At 43.9% G+C, this 19,298-nt stretch overlaps 1 protein-coding gene and 1 long non-coding RNA gene across 2 annotated transcripts in view; one reads left to right on the top strand and one right to left on the bottom strand.

Annotated features, from left to right (window-relative positions):
• The first annotated feature begins 691 nt into the window (after positions 1–691).
• LOC140635442 (uncharacterized) lies at positions 692–13,994 on the top strand. The gene is made up of 2 exons (XR_012032757.1): positions 692–1,421; positions 12,629–13,994. It is a non-coding gene; the product is annotated as an uncharacterized lncRNA (long non-coding RNA).
• Positions 11,125–19,298, bottom strand: part of FBXO28 (F-box protein 28) — a 33,598-nt gene continuing 25,424 nt past the window's right edge. The window contains exons 4-5 of the mRNA XM_072830118.1: positions 17,962–18,157; positions 11,125–15,658 (exon numbers count right to left, since the gene is read on the bottom strand). Coding sequence (XP_072686219.1) covers positions 15,264–15,658; positions 17,962–18,157 — 591 coding nt within the window. The 3' untranslated portion in view covers positions 11,125–15,263. The remainder of the gene's footprint in view (positions 15,659–17,961; positions 18,158–19,298) is intronic.

Below are 19,298 nucleotides of genomic sequence, written 5' to 3'. Positions count from 1 at the left end.
GTCCGGCTGCCGGAGCGGGCGGGGCCCGTCTCGGCACCCGCAGGGAGGGCCCCTCCGGCGCAGGGACGCGAGCTCGACGTTAGGAAGCGTCCGACGCCAGGGCCCAGGAGAGAGCCGCCGGCTCCGATCCCAGCGACCGCCGAGCCCGGCGCGGGGTGCGGCCGGGGGCGCCTCGGCCTCCCGGGACCTGCGCCCGACCCCTGCGCCCCAGCCCGGGCCTGAGCGGCCGCCGGTGCCCGCCCCGCGCCCCGCGCCCCGCGCGCCGCTGGGGACCTGCGGCCGGCCGTGCGGGGCTGGCGCTCCCTGCTGGACTGCCCAGCGGCGCGGGGCTGCGGCTTCTCCCCCCCCGCCCCCTCCGCCCGCCGCCCCAGCCCCCGGCTCCTGCGCTGCGACCTCCTCCGCACCCCTGCGGCCAGGAAGGCCTCCAGAACCCGGTGGTGCGGCCAGGCGGGGCGGGGGAGGGGGTTTCCAGCAAGTCCACGGTGCCTGCCCACCCCCCCCACCCCCCCCACCCCGGCACCGCGGCTTCCTTGCGCTGGACCCGAAGGAGGGGTGTCTGTGCTGTCCGAGTGGGGGGACCCCTCGCCCGGCCCCTGGATGCTGTGCCCCTTCCTGTCCGCTCCAGGTCACCACCTGCTCTCCCACGTTGAAACGGGCGTCCCCTTGTGTCTTTTCAACACTGGGGCGGGGGGGGGGGGGGGGGGGGGGGAGGGATCCGCAGTCTGGGTGGTCACTGTGGAGCCGCGGGGACCAACTCCCGTGTGGGCGTGGGTGGGGCCCAGCCCTCCTCCTCTATGGCTGCCTTCCCCGCCCTAGGTCCACCGGCCAAGACTTCCCATCAGCCCAGAGCATGTATCTCCCTGCCGTCCCTGGCACCCCAGGGTCCTGCTGGTTCTGGAAACTTCCTTCAGAGCTACCCACTTCTGTCATACGGCAGTCCTTCCCCTTTTGGTGTCAAGGAGAAATGAGGAGTGCCAGTCCTGGAGGGGGGACTCGTTGTCCCCCACCCCACTCCCAGGGCCCTTTGATTCATCCCCAGGCCCCTCTGCCCTGTCTCCTAGGAGCTCCTTTCTGCTTCAGGGGCTTTATGGGGCCCTTGAGAGAAGGCCTCTCCTCTGGAAAGCAGAAACTGAGCAGTAATGGCTGGGAACATTCCAGCCACTACAGATGGCAAACAGCCTTCCAAAGCTTCATGGCTGGGACCAGCACTTGCAGCTGGTCCGGCTCAAAAAATGTTTGCAGATTCTCAAGGACCCCAGTGACTGTATGGTGCCTAAAATTATTTTTAATTTTGAACAGCCTACCTGAGGATATGATCAGAAGTTGAGGCTTTGGTGCCACTCCCTACTTGGACTCTGGAGGCCTCACAGTGTTTGCTGATCCTGTGTGCTATCCACGGGTCCTGACCAGGCTCACAACGTGTAAGTGGGTCAGTCTTAGCTCCTTCTCTGACCCTCCATTTCTCGGGAGCTTGTGGGCTTGGTGGTCAGCAGCTGTAAACATGCACCCTGCAAGGGCGATAGCTCTAGTGATTATGAACAGGATCATTCCGAGCATCTGGAGTTCACTTCCAAGCCATGGTCCCCGAGACCCAAACCAATCCAAATCGATCATGTCAAAGACCCTAAACCTGAAGGAGCCACTTTTGTGAGTGTAGTGGCTTATACAGTTACTTTATGTAGCTGAGTTTCAGTGCTTCCCCAGAAATGTCAGTCCAAGTGCATCAGGTGGTGTTGGCCACGGCACAGGCACCTCCTTGTTCAGCCAAGAGATCATCCAGAGCTATGCTATCATTGGGAACAACACTGGCCTTGCAAAGATGGCAACCACTGGTGAGATGTTTTTGTGACTTTCCATCCGATTTAGATAATCATAAGAACGTGGGGGTGTAACTGTCCTATGATGTGCATATTTATTTGTGTTTAATTGGGCAGGTGCAGTTATAATTGGAGAAAGATAAAAACAAGGCACTGGATGCTGTGGCCATGAGAGATTCCTTAAGTGACTTCTAAGGTGGAGGGAGGAATAGTTAGAAAGGAGATTGGTCACAGGGAGGACCAGAGGTCTCTAGCATCACGGACAGATAGGAGTTTTTTTATGACAGATCCAGCAGTCTGAAAGGTTACCCCAGGAGATACAAAAGATGGTGTTATCTTTCAAGGCCAATGCCAGTGTAAAGGAGAAGAAAGAGAAAAGAGTGTTTCATGTTTACAGTATGAGGGCTTGATCTGGCATCTCGGAAAGAAGCAGTTTACATCTATGATGTGGCTACTTCTCTTCCTCATCAGTTTGCTTCAGAGGTCTCCAGGGTCTGCAAAGGACCGGATGTCAGGTGGAGCCTTCTTTAGCTGAGATGTGTACCAAACATTCAAGTCACTAATGTGTGGCTGCCATCTGAGTAGTGAGGACAACTGGTGGTCCTTCCATGGGGATTTGAGAGCAGGCTTTGTTCCCAGTGATTGCAAATCAGAAGGGTGGGAGAGGATAGGAAACATTAGTTTGGAGAGTCATAGCCAGATATTTCAGCTAGAAGAATTCGAGATCCAGTCCAGTTTACAGGTATAGAACAAATCCTCAAAGACAGCAAGACTAGAATTTAATGTCTACACAGGTGCAAACATAATTTTTCTCTCCATAATCACTTTTTTCCTCCCAGATAATCACAGTAAAATGATTTGTTTTTATTAAACCAGGTCTGATTATTTACATAGCGCAGCAAGAAGAGCAATTGACCATGTAAACTCTTTTAAAGGCTGCTTTGCTTGGACTTTTTCATTAGGAATTTCAGATTGAGGGGGCCCTGGGTGGTTCAGTGGTTGAGCGTCTGCCTTTGGCTCAGGTCATGATCCGGGGTCCTGAGATTAAGTCCCACATCAGGCTCCTTGCAGGGAGCCTCCTCTGCTTCTCTCTGCGTGTCTCTCATGAATAAATAAATAAAATCTTAAAACAATCCAGCCAAAAACAAAACAAAACAAAACTACCAAACAACAACAACACCCCCCCCCCAAAAAAAAAGGTATTTCAGATTGAACTTTTAAAAGCTTCTGAGGCCAGGAAGCCAAGCCGAGGATTGTCATCAGATGTTACCTGCAATACTTATAGTTTGGGTGAATTCCTCTCTTCTTGAGATTCCCCCCAAATATCCTGAGGTTTGTAGGCCTACCAGGAAGTGACTTCCTTACTTACCTGACAAGGCTGCCAAGAACCGTGTGAGCAAGATTCCAGGTGGATTTATCCGAGCAGTGTGGTCATATCTGAGTCTTTGCATGTCTCTCTCAAATATGACATTCAAGCTAAACCCTTGATAATATAACCAGTGTTTCCTGTTGTGTCCTGTTACAAAGAGAACAGATTCTTACTGAACCTATGCAAATAACTACCTATATTGGCGTGAAAAGAATACTCAAGGAGATCCCTGGGTGGCTCAGCGGTTTGGCACCTGCCTTTGGCCCAGGATGTGATCCTGGAGTCCCAGGATCAAGTCCCACATTGGGTTCCCTACATGGAGCCTGCTTCTCCCTCTGCCTGTGTCTCTGCCTCTCTCTCTCTCTCTCTCTCTCTCTCTGTGTGTCTCTCATGAATAAATAAATAAAATCTTAAAAAAAAAAAAGAAAAGAATACTTAAGAGTTTCTGAATTCTGGAGGGAATAGGTGCAGAGAACAGGTTAAATATTTCATCTTTGTTTACAAATCTATACTTTAGCAAATTGCTGTAAGTCACAGATAATTTAAGAGAAGACATTTCCTTAAGTTAGGAAGAATAAAACATTAAGCAGTCAGCAGTGTTTCAAACAAAAAGTAAAAAATTATAATCATCCTCATAAGTTCGTTCAGCCCCATACAACTTGCTCTGCTTGAAACCAGTTTTTCTATTAGTTCTGGAAATTATTTTTTACAATTTATTTTTTAGTAATCTCTACACCCTACACGGGGCTCAAACTCATGACTCCAAGATCAAGAGTCACATGCTCTACAGACTGAGCCAGCCAGGCACCCCAGTTCTGGAAATTTGTACCCAGTTTAGTTTTATGATTTTATTTTATTATTTTATTTTTTTAAATAAATTTTTATTTATTTATGATAGTCACACACAGAGAGAGAGAGAGGCAGAGACACAGGCAGAGGGAGAAGCATGCACCAGGCTCCACGCACCGGGAGCCCGACGTGGGATTCAATCCCGGGTCTCCAGGATCACGCCCTGGGCCAAAGGCAGGCGCCAAACCGCTGCACCACCCAGGGATGCCCTAGTTTTATGATTTTAAAGTTATCAGAAAAACTTGTACTTTTAGGGATGCCTGGGTGACTCAGGGGCTGACCATCTGCCTTTAGCTCAGGGTGTGATCCTGGGGTCTTGGGATCAAGTCCCACATCAGGCTCCCTGCGAGGAGCCTGCTTCTCCCTCTATGTCTCTACCTCTCTCTGTGTGTCTCTTATGAATAAATAAAATAATAAAATATTAAAATAAAAGGAGGGCAGCCCAAGTGGCTCAGCAGTTTAGCACCGCTTTCAGCCCAGGGTGTGATCCTGGAGACCCGGGATCGAGTCCCATATCAGTTTTCCTGCATGGAGCCTGCTTCTCCCTCTGCCTGTGTCTCTGCCTCTTTCTCTCTCTCTGTCTCTCATGAATAAATAAATAAAATCTTTAAAAATAAAATATAATTACATTTTAAAAAAAGAAAAACTTGTACTTTTTGAAGTCTTTTCCATGAATCTCTTTGAAGATGAAACATTTTGCAGGAACACTTTAGGAAAAGTACTGGAGTAAAACAACAAAATAACTTTTTAGTAATAGCCATTCTGACAGGTGTAAGATGACATTTCATTGTGGATTTGACTTCCATTTCCCTCATGGTTAGTGATATTGAGCATTTTTTATGTGTTTTTTGGCCATCTATATGTCTTCTTTTTCCTACCAGTTTCTGAATATCAACTTCTAATTCGGACCATTTCTGACCACAGAGCTACTCAAAAAATTCTTTCAAATGAGAGCGTGTGGATGGATAAGTCAGTTATGCATCTGACTCTTGATTTTGGCTCAGGTCACGATCTCAGGGTCATGAGATCAAGCCCTGCATCAGGCTCTGTGCTGAGTGTGGAGACTGCTTGGGATTCTCTGCCCTCTCGCTTTGCCCCTCTTCTACTCATGCACACACGCGTTCACTGTCTTCCTCTATTAAAACAAATATCCTTTCAAATGAAACTTATTACCATTCCCATCCCCACCTGACTTGTATTTTTCTGTATTTCCCCAGGCAATAATTTTCTTCAACTTATATTTTTAAGCCAAAGAATTGCCACCCTCCCTGCCCCCATGAAAACCTGATAAAAAGGGAGCTGCTATGGTTAAAGTATAAAAGTTGGCCAGACATAGACAAAAAATAACGGGCATTAACAGAAGCTGAAGGAAGCAGGAAATAGGGAGCTATTGTTTAATGGGTATAGAGTTTGTGTTTGATATTAGAAGAAAGTTCTAGCACTGGATAGTGATGATGGTTGTACCACACTGTGAATATACTTAATGCCAATTATACACTTAAAAATGGTTAAAATGGTAAAGTGTCTTTTTTTTATTTTTTATTTATTTATGATAGTCACACACAGAGAGAGAGAGAGGCAGAGACACAGGCAGAGGGAGAAGCAGGCTCCATGCACTGGGAGCCTGACGTGGGATTTGATCCCGGGTCTCCAGGATCGCGCCCTGGGCCAAAGGCAGGCGCTAAACCACTGCGCCACCCAGGGATCCCTAAAGTGTCTTATGTATATTTTATCATACACACACACAATTGAAGAATAGAGACATCAGAGAAATGTGAGACACCACTAAAATAATCAATATACATGTAATGGGAATGTAGTCAAATTTTTTCAAAGAAAGAAATAATTGAAAACCACCCAGATATGCTGGAAAACATTATTCCCTACATCCAAGAAGCTCAGTGGACACCAAGCTCATGGATTTGGTGGAAAAAAGAAGAGATCAATGCCCAGACACATCATTATGTCATTTACATCAGTAAAATGCTGAAACACAAGGAGAAAATCTTGAAAGAGCAAGAGAAAAATGACTCATCACATACAAGGAGACCCCACAGTTGTCAACAGCTGACTCCTCCTCAGAAGCAATGAAGACCAGAAGGCAGTGGGATGGCATAGTCAATGTGCTGGTGGGGGGTGGGGGGAAGCATCCTGGCAACTAAGAATCTTATATCCAGCAAAACGATCTTTCAGATATGAAGGTAAATATTTCCAAATAAACATAAACTGAGAGAATTTGTTGCTCAAAGAGCCATTTGCTAAGAAATACTAGAGGAAGTTCTTCACGCTGAGAGCAAATGACTCCAGAATATAACCAGAGGCCACTGGAAAAAATAAAAAGCACTAATAAAGGTAAGTAATTATAAAAGCTAGCATAAGCACTTATTTCTTCTACTTTCTTAATGATTTAAAAAGCAATTGTACAAAGCAATACGCATATAGTTGTATTGTTGGCCCGATAGCATATACAAATGTAAAATAATAACAACACATGTGATTGGAGCAAAGCTGCCTTGGAACAAGGAAATGAAACCAGATGGCAACTCAAATCCACAGAAACAAATGAAGAGAAATGAAAATGGTAAATAAAGCGAGTATAACAAAATCCATATACAGTCTCTCTCATCTTAGTTTCCTTCTGAGGCACAAAATTACATAAAGTAACAATTATAACTATTTAGGACTAGTAACATACACAGATGTAATATGTTTAACGATCATAGCACAAATTGGAGGAAAAGGAAATGGAACTATATAGGAGTATAAGGTTAGAATAAACTTGCAATATTTTGATAAGTTGTGTATGGTAAGCCCCTAGACCAACCATTATGAATTTAACAAAAACATGTAGTAGAAAAAAATCATTAAAGGAATTAAAATTTAACACAATTTTCATATAATGAAAATATTCACTAAATACAGAAGAAATCAGTAAGGAGGAATAGAGGGGGGAAAAGACATGAGACATAAGAAATAAAAGTAAGGGCAGCCCCGGTGGTGCAGTGGTTTGGTGCCGCCTGTAGCCTGGGGTGTGATCCTGGAGATGCGGGATGGAGTCCCACATTGGGCTCCCTGCATGGAGCCTGCTTCTCCCTCTGCCTGTGTCTCTGTCTCTCTCTCTCTCTCTGTGTGACTATCATAAATAAATAAAATCTTAAAAAAGAAAGAAAAGTAAAACAGCAATAATAAATCCAACTATATCAACAATAACATTAAATGTGAATGGATTAAGGAATCTAATAAAAAGGCAGAGATTGACAGACTAAATAAAAATATAAGCTCCAATAGAGATCTCCCTTGACTTCTGATAGGGTTATGTTGTAATAAACCCATAGTGAGTTAAAAATATAAACCATAAGTCAAAATACATTTGGGGCACCTGGCTGGCTCAGTTGGTGGAGCATGTGACTCTTGATCTTGGGGTTATAGGTTCAAGCCCCATGTTGGGTGTAGAAATGATTTTTAAAAATAATTTTAAAATATATTTAATATACCTAACCTACAGAACATCATAGCTTGGCCTTACCTAGTTTAAATGTGCTGAGAACACTCACGTTGGCCTATAGGTGGGCAAAACTACCTGTTTTATTTTTTATTTTTTTTAATTTTTATTTATTTATTTATTTATGATAGTCACACAGAGAGAGAGAGAGAGAGGCAGAGACACAGGCAGAGGGAGGAGCAGGCTCCATGCACCGGGAGCTCGACGTGGGACTCGATCCCGGGTCTCCAGGATCGCGTCCTGGGCCAAAGGCAGGCACTAAACCACTGTGCCACCCAGGGATCCCAAAACTACCTGTTTTATAATAAAGTGTTGAATATCTCATGTAATTTATTGAATATAGCGTACTGAAAGTGAAAAGCAGAATGGTCATATCAGTAGTTTACACCCACAATCACATGGCTGACTGGATGCTATGACTTGTTGCTTCTGCCCACCATCACAAGACAGTGTTGTCTCAGACAGGAAAAAATGAAAATTCAAAGTATGGTTTCTACTGAATGCATATTGCTTTCACACCACTGTAACGTCAAAAAATTGTTAGTTGAACCATTGTAAGTTGGGGACTGTCTATATAGAGTGACTGCAAAAGAGACACTTCAGATTCAGAGATGCAAATAACTCGAAAATAAAATAACGAGAAAAGATATTTCATGCAACCCAAGAAAGCTGAGTGGTTCTGCACATGCCAGACACAACAGACTTTAACATTGAGATAAAGGAGCACCTGTGTGGCTCAGGTGGTAAAGCGTCTGCCTTTGGCTCAGGTCATGACCTTAGGTTCCTAGGATGAAGCCCCATGTCGGACTCCCTGCTCTATGGGGAGGAGTCTGCTTCTCCCTCTCCCTTTGCTGCTCCCCCTACTTGTGCTCTATCTCAAAAAAATAAATGAAATCTTTTAAAAAAAATGAACAGAGATAAAGAGGGCCTTTTTCTAATGATAGCATAGCTGATAGAACTCAGGGGTCAGGACAATTCAACTATAATAGCTGGAGACTTGAATTTCCCACTTCCAATAGGGCAGAGAACAATCAGACAGGAAGAGAAGACTTGGAAACTCTATGAACCCCCCAGATCTACAAAATATCTACAGAAGACTCTACACAAAACAGCAGGATACATATTCTTCCTGGGTACAACAGGAAATGTCCTCTCAGATACACCCCATTCTGGGTCATAAACTAAGCTTTGAAAAGTAAAGAGGTCTGCAATGATGTGAGGTATGGTTCCTGACTACCGGGGAATGAAATTTGTTTTTGTTTTGTTTTTTAAAGATTTTATTTATTTATTCATGAGAGACAGAGAGATGCAGAGACATAGGCAGAGGGAGAAGCAGGACCCCCGCAAGGAGGCTGATGCGGGACTTGATCCCGGATCCTGGGATCATGCCCTGAGCCAAAGACAGATGCCCAACCACTGAACCACCCAGGCGTCCCTGGGGAATGAAATTTGAAGTAAAAAATGGAAAGAAATTTGGGAAACTCATGTATATGTGGGAATTAATCAACACAGTCCTAAGTAACCAAGAAGTCAAAGTCACATAGAAAACCAGAAAATATTTGAGATGAATGGAAATTAAGACACAGTGCACAAAAAGTGGTGGAACTCCGCCCATCAGTGCTTCGAGGGAAATCTGTAGTTGTCAATGCCTCTCATTTTCCCCAATTTTGTTTTTACTGTGGTAACATACACACAACATAAATTTCCTGCCTGAACCACTTCAGTGGTATAAAGTCCATTTGTATTGTGCGATCATCACCACGAGCCAACTTCTGAACTGTTTCCCTCTTGCAAGATGGAAACTTTGCCCCTCACCGCTCTCCCCATCCCCTGGTAGCCATCATTCTACTTTCTGAGCCTAGATTTTGACGAATCCAAGTATGCTATATAATAAAGACAGTATTTGTCTTTATGTGACTGGCTTCTTTCACTGAGTAGGATGCCCACAAGGTACATCCATGCTGTAGCAGACGTCAGAATCTCCTTTCTTTTGAAGGCTGAATATATTCCATGGTATGCACACGCTGTCAGTGGACATGCTGGTGGTTTCCACATTTTAGCTATGGCAAATAGCTTCTATGAACACGGTATACTAATATTCTCTTCAAGACCCTGCTTTCCAATGCTTCTATATACCCAGACATGGCATGGCTAGGTCATGTGGTCATTCCGTTTTTAATTTTTTTAGTGTTTGACAGTTTATTTAAAGGATATGATGAAGGATATGAATCAGTAGCCAGATAGAATTGACGCACAGGGTTAGGCATGGGAAAGGGGCTTGGAACGTCCCCTCCAGCCACATTTCACAGGTTCACCAACCCAGGAGCTCAGATTTTTAATTTTTTTTTCTTCAGATTTTTAATTTTTTGAGGACTCACCAAACTGTTTTCCACAGCAGCTGTACCACTTTATTGCTGCCAACAGGGCAGGATAATTCCAGACTCTCCATCCTTGCCAATATTTGTGATTTTCTGTTTTTTGTTTTTTAAATTTAGTAGCCATCATAATAGATGAGAGGTGGCATCTCATTGTAACTTTGGTTTGCATTTCCCTAATGGGTGCTGATAAGCATGTGCTTCTTGGCCATTTGTATATATCCTCCGGAGAGATGTCTATTCAGGTCTTCAGTTTTAAATTGTTTGGTTTTTTGTTTTGTTTTGTTTTGTTTTTTACTGCTGAAGTTTAGGAGTTCTCTATACGTTGTGGATATGAACTACTTATTAGATACACGATTTGCAAATAATTACTTCCATTTTGTGGGTGGTTTTTTAATTGTTGATAGTGTCTTCTGATGCAAACTTTAAGTTTTCTTGGAAGTCCAATTGGTGAGATTGATTTGTATGTTTTCATTTCATCGAAATTCTGAACATTGGTTTTAGAGCTGGAGGGAATTTTGAAAAGAGAATTGATGTTCGTCCCTGACAGGGCAAAAGAACTGGTGGTGAACACTCTTTTGAACTGATTGGCAACATATACTAGAGTACGGCAACTATGGACTTGTGTTGGTGGCTTCAGACCCCATCTACTGTTAGGACTGCCTCTTGTACAGGACTGCAGGTCCCAGAAGCCTTGAACGTGTTCCACCTGCATGCTTCGGATCAATCTATTGCCAAGAAACTTCAGGACAAAAGTTATCTTTTCCAAGCGCAGCCTTTTGGGCTATTAAGTTCTTCTATGTGTTATTCTTGACAGTGGCAGTTTGGTCATTGACTGGTTCTAGTAGATGTATGGAATGTTCATCTATATATTTATTATTAAAACTAGAATTACTGTAATCTAGAGTCTCAAAGCTCCCCACTGGTTTAGGATGTAGTACAGCATGGTGGGAAGTACAGAAGCTTTGGCGGCAGGCAGGTCTGTGTTCAAATCCCACTTAGGCACTTGGTTGAATATTGTGAATGTGCAGCTTACCCCGTGTTCATGTTCCCTAGGGTGCACCTGCTTTCTAGGGCGGCTATGAAGACCAGGACCCGTGGAACACACACAACACATGGTGTTTCCGGAGGTGGTAGCTAGTTATAGCGGTGTTTGCTAGAAGTGGAGCTCCATCACCTTTTGTGCATGAAATACAAAGAAAACAAGTAGCGTTGGTTACAACACATTTATTTACGTACCCTGTTGTGTGAGCGGGAGGTGCTTTTCATTTCCAATAATTGAATTAGGTTATAACAATTAAAATTCCAGAAGGCAAACTAGTAACTCATTGTTGCTCATGAGCATAAGTAAACAGACATGGTACCACATAAGGAATTTCAAACACTTCTAAACTTTTGGTATAGCTTTGAATATGGACCGGTATACTTTGGCAATTGACCCAATAGATTTCCAATATGCTTCTAAAATCCCATGGTTCTCTCCAGACACAACAGGACAAGTTTAACTTTTGATTTTAGCAATTTAGCAATTATTCTGAGCAAGCTGGAAAAAGCCAACATTACTTGGGCCTATCATACTTGCCACAGATACAATGCACTATTAAAAATAAAATGGTGGGCAGCAGTTGACTGATTGCCAGTTTAATTTTTTTGATTGCTTCAGTATTTTTTGGAAAATAATTGATCCCTGATGGCAGGCTACTGAAGCTTGTCATTTCCGGGGTGTTTTAACTTACTAATCTTTTGTGGACTAGTTAAAGGGACTCAGATCTTGAGAAGTTGGATGGCATTATCAGATTGGATTTCACATCATCTATTAGAAATAGCCAGTTACAAGCCAGGATCCTATGGGACATCTACCTTTCAGAATGCTTTTATTCCCGGCTCCAGATCGTACTTACATATTTTTAGAGGGTTGGATAGGTGTCAACAAATGGGTACACACCACTAGGGCAGGATGTAAGAATGTGCTGATCACCAAGAATGAGATTTTACATTACATTAAATTAAAATTCTATACTGTTGGAAACAGAGAAGATCGGGAGTTCCTAGATCCTAGAAAAATATTATGGCTAAGGAAATAGAGAACTCAGGAAAGGGATCCACCTCCAAGAAACTCTCTCAGTAAAACAGAATTAAGTGCCCTGTCTCAGGAAACAGTTTATTACTAATAAGGAACTGGGACATCATACATTGTTTCTTTGGAGACTAAAGTGCAGGCTATGAAATGGCATAGAAAACAATGCAAAAAATAGTGCAATCTCAAGGTGCCATGGTTTTTGCTTCTTACACATAGCCTCTGTTCATATGTCCATCTTATCTAAAAAAAAAAAATCCAGCTATAGTGACACCTTTAGCTTATTTATTTAGTCATGACTTATACTGTTTGACCCACCTTTGGGGCTACATAGAATATTTCAACATGTTAACAAGTAGAATAGAGCATACATCTTGAAACTACTAAATAGAGATTAAGGCAAGCCCCTTATAATTCAGTACTCCAAAAACCACGTTTTACAAAGAAAACAAAAAAGAAAAAAGCTGCTTCTAAAACCAGTGGCTTTAGACCAGATGGCACCCCAATGGTTTTTAAAACAGTATGATTAATTAGTGAGTTTGTGTCTGCCCCATTATTTCCAGGCTCTGTACAGCAAAATAGGAGCTTGAAAAGCAGCAGGTTCTGTAATCTCATGTCCTGAAATCATTTGTATTTCAGATTATGTGAAAACCAGACCAAATCTGTGTGGGAGAGACGTGGAGGGCCCTGTGCCTGTGAGGCAGGGGCAAGTCCCCTTGTGTCTGGGTCAGTGGTGCTGGACCATAATCAATTCACAAGTGGGAGTGGACCTGTCAGCACAGAAGTCTCTGAAAAACAGCCAAGGAAGATGACATGGGTGACTCAGGGACTCTTAATCAAGGACAACATGACGCTAACAGCACTGAAACCCCTGGGGTCTAACCCTCAGGTGAGATGGCTCCTCCTCAGGGGCTCATCCACAATTGACATGTCAGTTTCAGTTGGTCAAAATAATTTGTGATTTGTCAAACCCTAAATCCCACTATGTGATCCAAAAGTTAAGTGTAAGAGCTATTGAATCGGTCAAGGCCACAGCCTCACACGATTTTTGGCAAGACGCCTTAAGGAAGATTAAGACTTGAATGGACAACCGTAGTGCGTACAAGTGGGGCCCATGGACCTTATGGACAGTGACACGTGTATCCTGCAGAAACCTGGATTCCGAAACTCAAAATCTACCTTCTGATGGTGTGAAAGCCAAATACTCATGTTAACGAATGGAAGACTCTACATACATTTGGGTATCTATGTGTGGTTTAAAAAGCAATCCAAGAAAGTGGAAATAATTTATTAACAACTGTTAGTCATCTGAGGTCCTATCCCTTTGATGCATTAAGGATCCTACTTTGTAAACCTGTAAACATGTTACCTGGTTACTCTAGCATCTTCCTATTACCAGGAAGGCGGAATATTAACAGCCATGAGTACTCCAGCAGGCCTGCTCCAGAGTCAGGACAATATGGCTCAATCCTAGGATTACAAAAATTACACCTGCCGAGAAAACAAGTTCCAGACGGGGACTTTTATGGATGACCTTGGCTGACAAATGTTTTTTGGAAATTGTTTATTTTAAAATTACCTTCCCAACAAACCATGAAAACACTTGGATGTTATATGGTTTTTTTCACTGAAAACATACTACATTGTAAATGGGAGTTTCCAAGCCAGACAGAGAATTGATCAAAATCTAAGGACAGTATTATGTAAGGAAAATATTAAAAATGGGTAAGAAAAAGTTTCATTTGGTGAGGTGATGTCATGGTGGGCGGATAAAAAGGGCGGCAACCTTGTGCTTTTGTTCCACTAAGGTACTTACCCAAACCTTAGGTTTCATGCAGGTGTCAAACTCCCACCTGGACAGGGGTCATTTCCTATATTACACCTAAGCCTATTTGAAATAACTGAAGCCCAAAGCAACAGTTGGTAAAAGTTGATAAAAGAACTTATCAAATAATAACTACATAATTTAGTACATGAAAATAAAATGAGGACAGTCATCGTTGAATGCCTCAAAAATATCCACCTGGGGAAAGTAACCACTGCACACGATTTGGAGGTGCTTAAAGTGACCGCTTAGAAGGGTGAACAGTGCAAGACATGCTTTTCCAGTTACACGCTCAAAACAGGAGTGCAAACGAAATTAAAGCTTTGTTTAAAGTTGTAGAATAAGGAAAGCTTGAAACTAATATTTAAATGCTTCCCTCAGGTCATCCCCCAGAAACAAAACGATCAAAATGCTTTCTCAGAGTACGCTTTTCTCCAACGAGCTTTCTTTCAATGGCAACACTGCAGCCCACGGCTGAATCCCCTACTCATACCCGCAGTGGTGAGGAAGGGACGCTACACCAGTCACCAGAGGTCCGACACTGATAGAGCCTGGGAGTTTGGGGTTCTGCCTCGGCCCATGTACCTGAACCCTAACGAAAACAGATGGGCTTCCATGCTCCCTGTTCCTGTGAAAGCAGAGGACAAACGGTCTGACAAATGCCTCCCTGGAGGCAAGCTGTCGTGGTGGTAGGAGATGTCAGGCGCTCTAATAAACTAACGCTGCTCTAAAAAGTGGAGAAGTATAGAGGTTCAAGGTCCATACCAGTGCAAGAGCTTCTTAAGTGAGCTGACTAGGCAATGCATGCATCCATGCAAATGGAGGACATGGCCCCAGAAGAGAAATGAAAACATGTATATAACAACTGGATAAGTCCCTTGCCAGTAGTTTATAAAAATAGATAGTCAATACTGTAGAGGCCCCTTCTACAGCCAACTATGGAAGTCCGTTTTAGTTACCCATTACTTTGATACCAAAAAGCATTTACTACTTTTCAGACATTCCAGACAAAGGTCACTTATAACAAAAAGTCAACTTTTTTTTTTTTTAAACAAGATATTGTCCATTTAAAAAGTAGGTCTTTTCTTTCAAGTGAAACAGGACATTTTTCTGTATTAAACTTAACTTCTAGTCTGTCCAGACTGGTTTCAGATCCTTCTGTAATGTGCATATATGCAGAAACAAATAAACTTACTTTAGACATTATCTGCACAGAAAAAAGTTAACTCCTCAAAACATGATAGAACAGGTCTGGTTAGTACAAATCTATTGCAAAGTAAAAAGATTCTGTGCATCAGTTCAACTGGGAGAAGCAGGAAGAGTCCAAGCAGGAGTCGTGCTCCTTCCGAAGGCCTGGCAGCCTGGGGGGCACCGAGGCTCCCAGGTCCTGCAGGCAGAACCACTCAGCTGCTGAGCACGTCTTCCTCTGGCGCTGGAAACACTCCCCCTTTACTTTCTATTCCGGAGACGCTTTGATTTCCTAAGGGAGTCTATGGCTTCTGCTGCCTTCTTCCGTTTCCGAGGAGACTCTTCGTTGGCCCCTGACCCAGAGGAGCTCCCCACCGCACTCTCCATGACCTCCCGCAGTTTGCGCTCCAGCTCCGCCAGCCGTGCGTTCTGTTCGCCTATGATCTGGGTCTGCTCCAGCAGTTTCTGGTCCTGGTCCTGAAGTTGCTTCTGCTGCTCCTGCACTTTGGTGCGAAGCTCAGAGATCTCGCGCCTGAGAACAGTCACACCAGCGCCGTTGGTCTTGACCTGCTGCTGGAGTTTGGTGACCTCTTGTCTTGAGGGGTTCTGCTTGGAGAAGAGCTGCATCGTCGTGAGGGCTGCGGAAGGTCCTGGAACTGTGGAGACACAGTGTTAAATGGTCCATCAATCACTCAAAATGTCTCACTACCAGTAAGACTTCCGTCATGAAACTTACTCTGAAATAGAATGCCCTTAAAACATCACTTCAGATAATGTTCTCTCTGCAATCTACTTGGTTGAATGGATTAATCAGACAGCCCTGTCTTAGGAGTAAAGGAGTCTGAATTCTGATGCTTGGGTTCATCTGGCACCGTGTGGATTGCCAGTAATGGAGAACAACGTTTAACGGCATAAACTTGGACTAAAATATAATAAAACATTTTCAAGACCTACTAAGAAAACACTAGTAAAATTAGACTATTTTCTATCTTATTTCACAGGAGCAAACATAAACATTTGTTTTATAAGCACAGGCCTATTATGCCCTTAAGTTCTTTCAGCACTTAGCTCTATGCAAGAGTTTCAACTTTAGCCAGACAGGGAGGGATACCATCAAACAGTGGGTTACGTCACATACGATGACCACAAAGAATCTCCCATGTGACGCAGGAAGAAGGCTTTGGAATCATTCTGTTATAGGAATAAGAGAAGGTAACATTGGCATAAAAATCACTGCCATAAACTAATAACCTACTTTTTAAAAACTAAAAATTTTTTTTTAAAGATTTTATTTATTTATTCATGAGAGACACACACACACAGAGAGAGGCTGAGACACAGGCAGAGGGAGAAGCAGGCTCCATGCAAGGAGCCTGATGTGGGACTTGATCCTGGGTCCCCAGGATCACACCCTGGGCTGCAGGCGGCGCTAAACCGCTGCGCCACCGGGGCTGCCCAAAAACTAAAAGTCTTCTAAAAGAACCAGATGAATCCATTTATACCCTAAACCCATCATGACAGTTTTCTCTTTATACATATAAAGAACCAGGTTATTTCCTGCACCAATGCATTCTTCCTTCTCTCTCTGCTTACCTTCATCTAATTTCCACTAACACATCAAGGCTTAGATCAATTCTTCTTATTTCTTGTGAACTCTCAATGAGACCAGTCAACAAGGGTTCTAGCTTCCTTAAGATCCTTTCTCTGCTATTCATTAGGCATTTCCATGGACCCTTCTTTAAAAGATTTCTCTTACCAATGACCATTTAACTTTGAGTCTGGATATGTCTTACCTTTTGACATAATAAGGTCCTTGAGATCAAACACCATGTATTACACTTCCTTTTAGTCTCCACAGTACACAGTACAGTGCTGTGCGCATAATAGGTACTCAATAAATAACTGACGTATTAATGCCGAGATGCTGTAGGCTTTATTATTCAATTACAGAAAGCCACTTGGTTACCCTACTGAGCATTCCAGGAAGCTATCTAATCCAAACAAAACAAAAAGTCTTACTAAAAATTTTTTCCTGATTTAAAGTATTTGCAAGGGTTGAAGATATTTTTAACAATTTAGTCTTTCAGTAGATAAAGGCACAAATCCCTCGGCTCTGATACACTTTTGCAAAATAGCTACCACAGAAGCAGTGATTGCGCTCAAAATAGCTTTATATACCCTGTTTTTTAAAGTAGGAGCCAGACACTCTAGGGGCTGAAATATTAAGTGAATATTCCATGAATAATTTTGGGGGGTTTTATCTGGTATATTTAATTCTGTTTTGGCATAACGGATATTAGCCAGACAGAATCAGCATTAAAAAAAAAAAAAACCCCAAAACAAACAAAAAGCCAACAACAAAAAAAACCCAAAAAACAACCACCCAAAAAACCCCACCCCAAACAACACCAACAACCCACAAAACCACCCATACATATATATGGCTTTTAGCCCAGAAATTTTTTTTTTTTTTTTTAAAGATTTTATTTATTTATTCATGATAGTCACACAGAGAGAGAGAGAGAGGCAGAGACACAGGCAGAGGGAGAAGCAGGCTCCATGCACCGGGAGCCCGATGTGGGATTCGATCCCGGGTCTCCAGGATCAGCCCCGGGCCAAAGGCAGGCGCCAAACCGCTGCGCCACCCAGGGATCCCTAGCCCAGAAATTCTAACAAATTTATTGTAAGTCCGTAGTTGTGGATATATATAAAGATTTAGCCACGAGATTGTCCTTCAAAGAGTTTAAACACTGAAACTAAAGACAAATGTGCTCAACAGTAGTGGATCAGTTATACATGTTATGGTCTGTAATCAACCTGTCATTAAAAATCATGTTGCAAATACATATTTACAGATACAGAAAAGGTGACAATGTATGATTAAGTGGGGGTGGGGGAGAGCAAGTTATGAAACTATATATGAATGTTACTTTAAATTGAACATAAGAACAAGAGCTACCTGGAGGAGAGCCCATGAGTCTTCCAGACACATCTGATCCTGGTAACTTTCTCTTGAGAATGGGCACGATCTTCTCATCGAAGTACTCCATTGCCATGGAGGAGATGTCCCTTAACTCCTGAAGTACCTCATGGGCTCGCTGAGGGGCTCTGGTAGAATTGACATATCTCAACACACGATAAATCTCATCGATCACCTAAAATAAGGAGTTCTCATTAGCACTTCCAATTCTGTGTTTAGAAAAAAATTGCTAAATAGGGAGAGAAGTGACAGCTTATTTTGCAATCCCTGTAAAGACCTATGGGGTGAACAACACCGTCTGTAACGCACAGCTTTTGGCTTGTTGAAATTCTTTGTGAGTTTCACAAACATATTTATTAGGATTTTCTGTAGCAGGTGCTGAGGCTAAGGAATCAGGGTGAATAAAAATACAGCTCTTGCTCTGATGGAAATCACAATGTAAGGGAGCGACAGGTTGTGTTACAAAGTGTTGGTATGAGCTGCTAGAGAAGCCTTAGGACTAAACAATGATACTGAATTCTGTCTGCGATGATGGGGAGAAGAACTGACCCAAAGCCCTGGGACCCAGCTCAATTTCCTGCTCTGGGACGAGGTGTTCTGGCCTCCAAGCTTTTCTTTCTCTTAAGACTTGCTATGGATTGGAATGAAGAGGGGAGGGGCAAGATGGCGGAAGAGTAGGGTCTCCAAATCACCTGTCTCCACCAAATTACCTAGAAAACCTTCCAATCATCCTGAAAATCTATGAATTCGGCCTGAGAATTAAAGAGAGAACACCTGGAATGCAACAGTGAGAAGAGTTCGCGCTTCTATCAAGGTAGGAAGACGGGGAAAAAGAAATAAAGAAACAAAGGCCTCCAAGGGGGAGGGGCCCCGCGAGGAGCCGGGCTGAGGCCGGGGCGAGTGTCCCCAGGACAGGAGAGCCCCGTCCCGGAGAAGCAGGAGCTGCACCGACCTTCCCGGGCGGAAAGGGGCTCGCAGGGAGTTGGAGCAGGACCCAGGAGGGCGGGGATGCCCTCGGGCTCCCCGGGACAGTAACAGCAACTGCGCGCCCAGGAGAGTGCGCCGAGCTCCCTAAGGGCTGCAGCGCGCACGGCGGGACCGGCGGGACCCGGAGCAGCTGGAGGGGCTCGGGCGGCGGCTCCGCAGAGGGGGCTGCGCGGCCCCGGGAGCAGCTCGGAGGGGCTCGGGCAGAGGAAGAGGCTCCGTGCGGAGGGGGCTGCGCGGTTCCAGGAGCGCTCGGGGTGCTCGGGCGGCGGCTCCGCGGAGGGGGCTGCGCGGCCCGGGAGCGCGAATCCACCAGCGCAGGCTCCGGAGCA

The sequence above is a fragment of the Canis lupus genome, chromosome 6 (genome assembly GCF_048164855.1).
Source record: "Canis lupus baileyi chromosome 6, mCanLup2.hap1, whole genome shotgun sequence".
NCBI classification, from domain to species: domain Eukaryota; kingdom Metazoa; phylum Chordata; class Mammalia; order Carnivora; family Canidae; genus Canis; species Canis lupus.
This window is presented reverse-complemented; position numbering and strand designations above follow the sequence as displayed.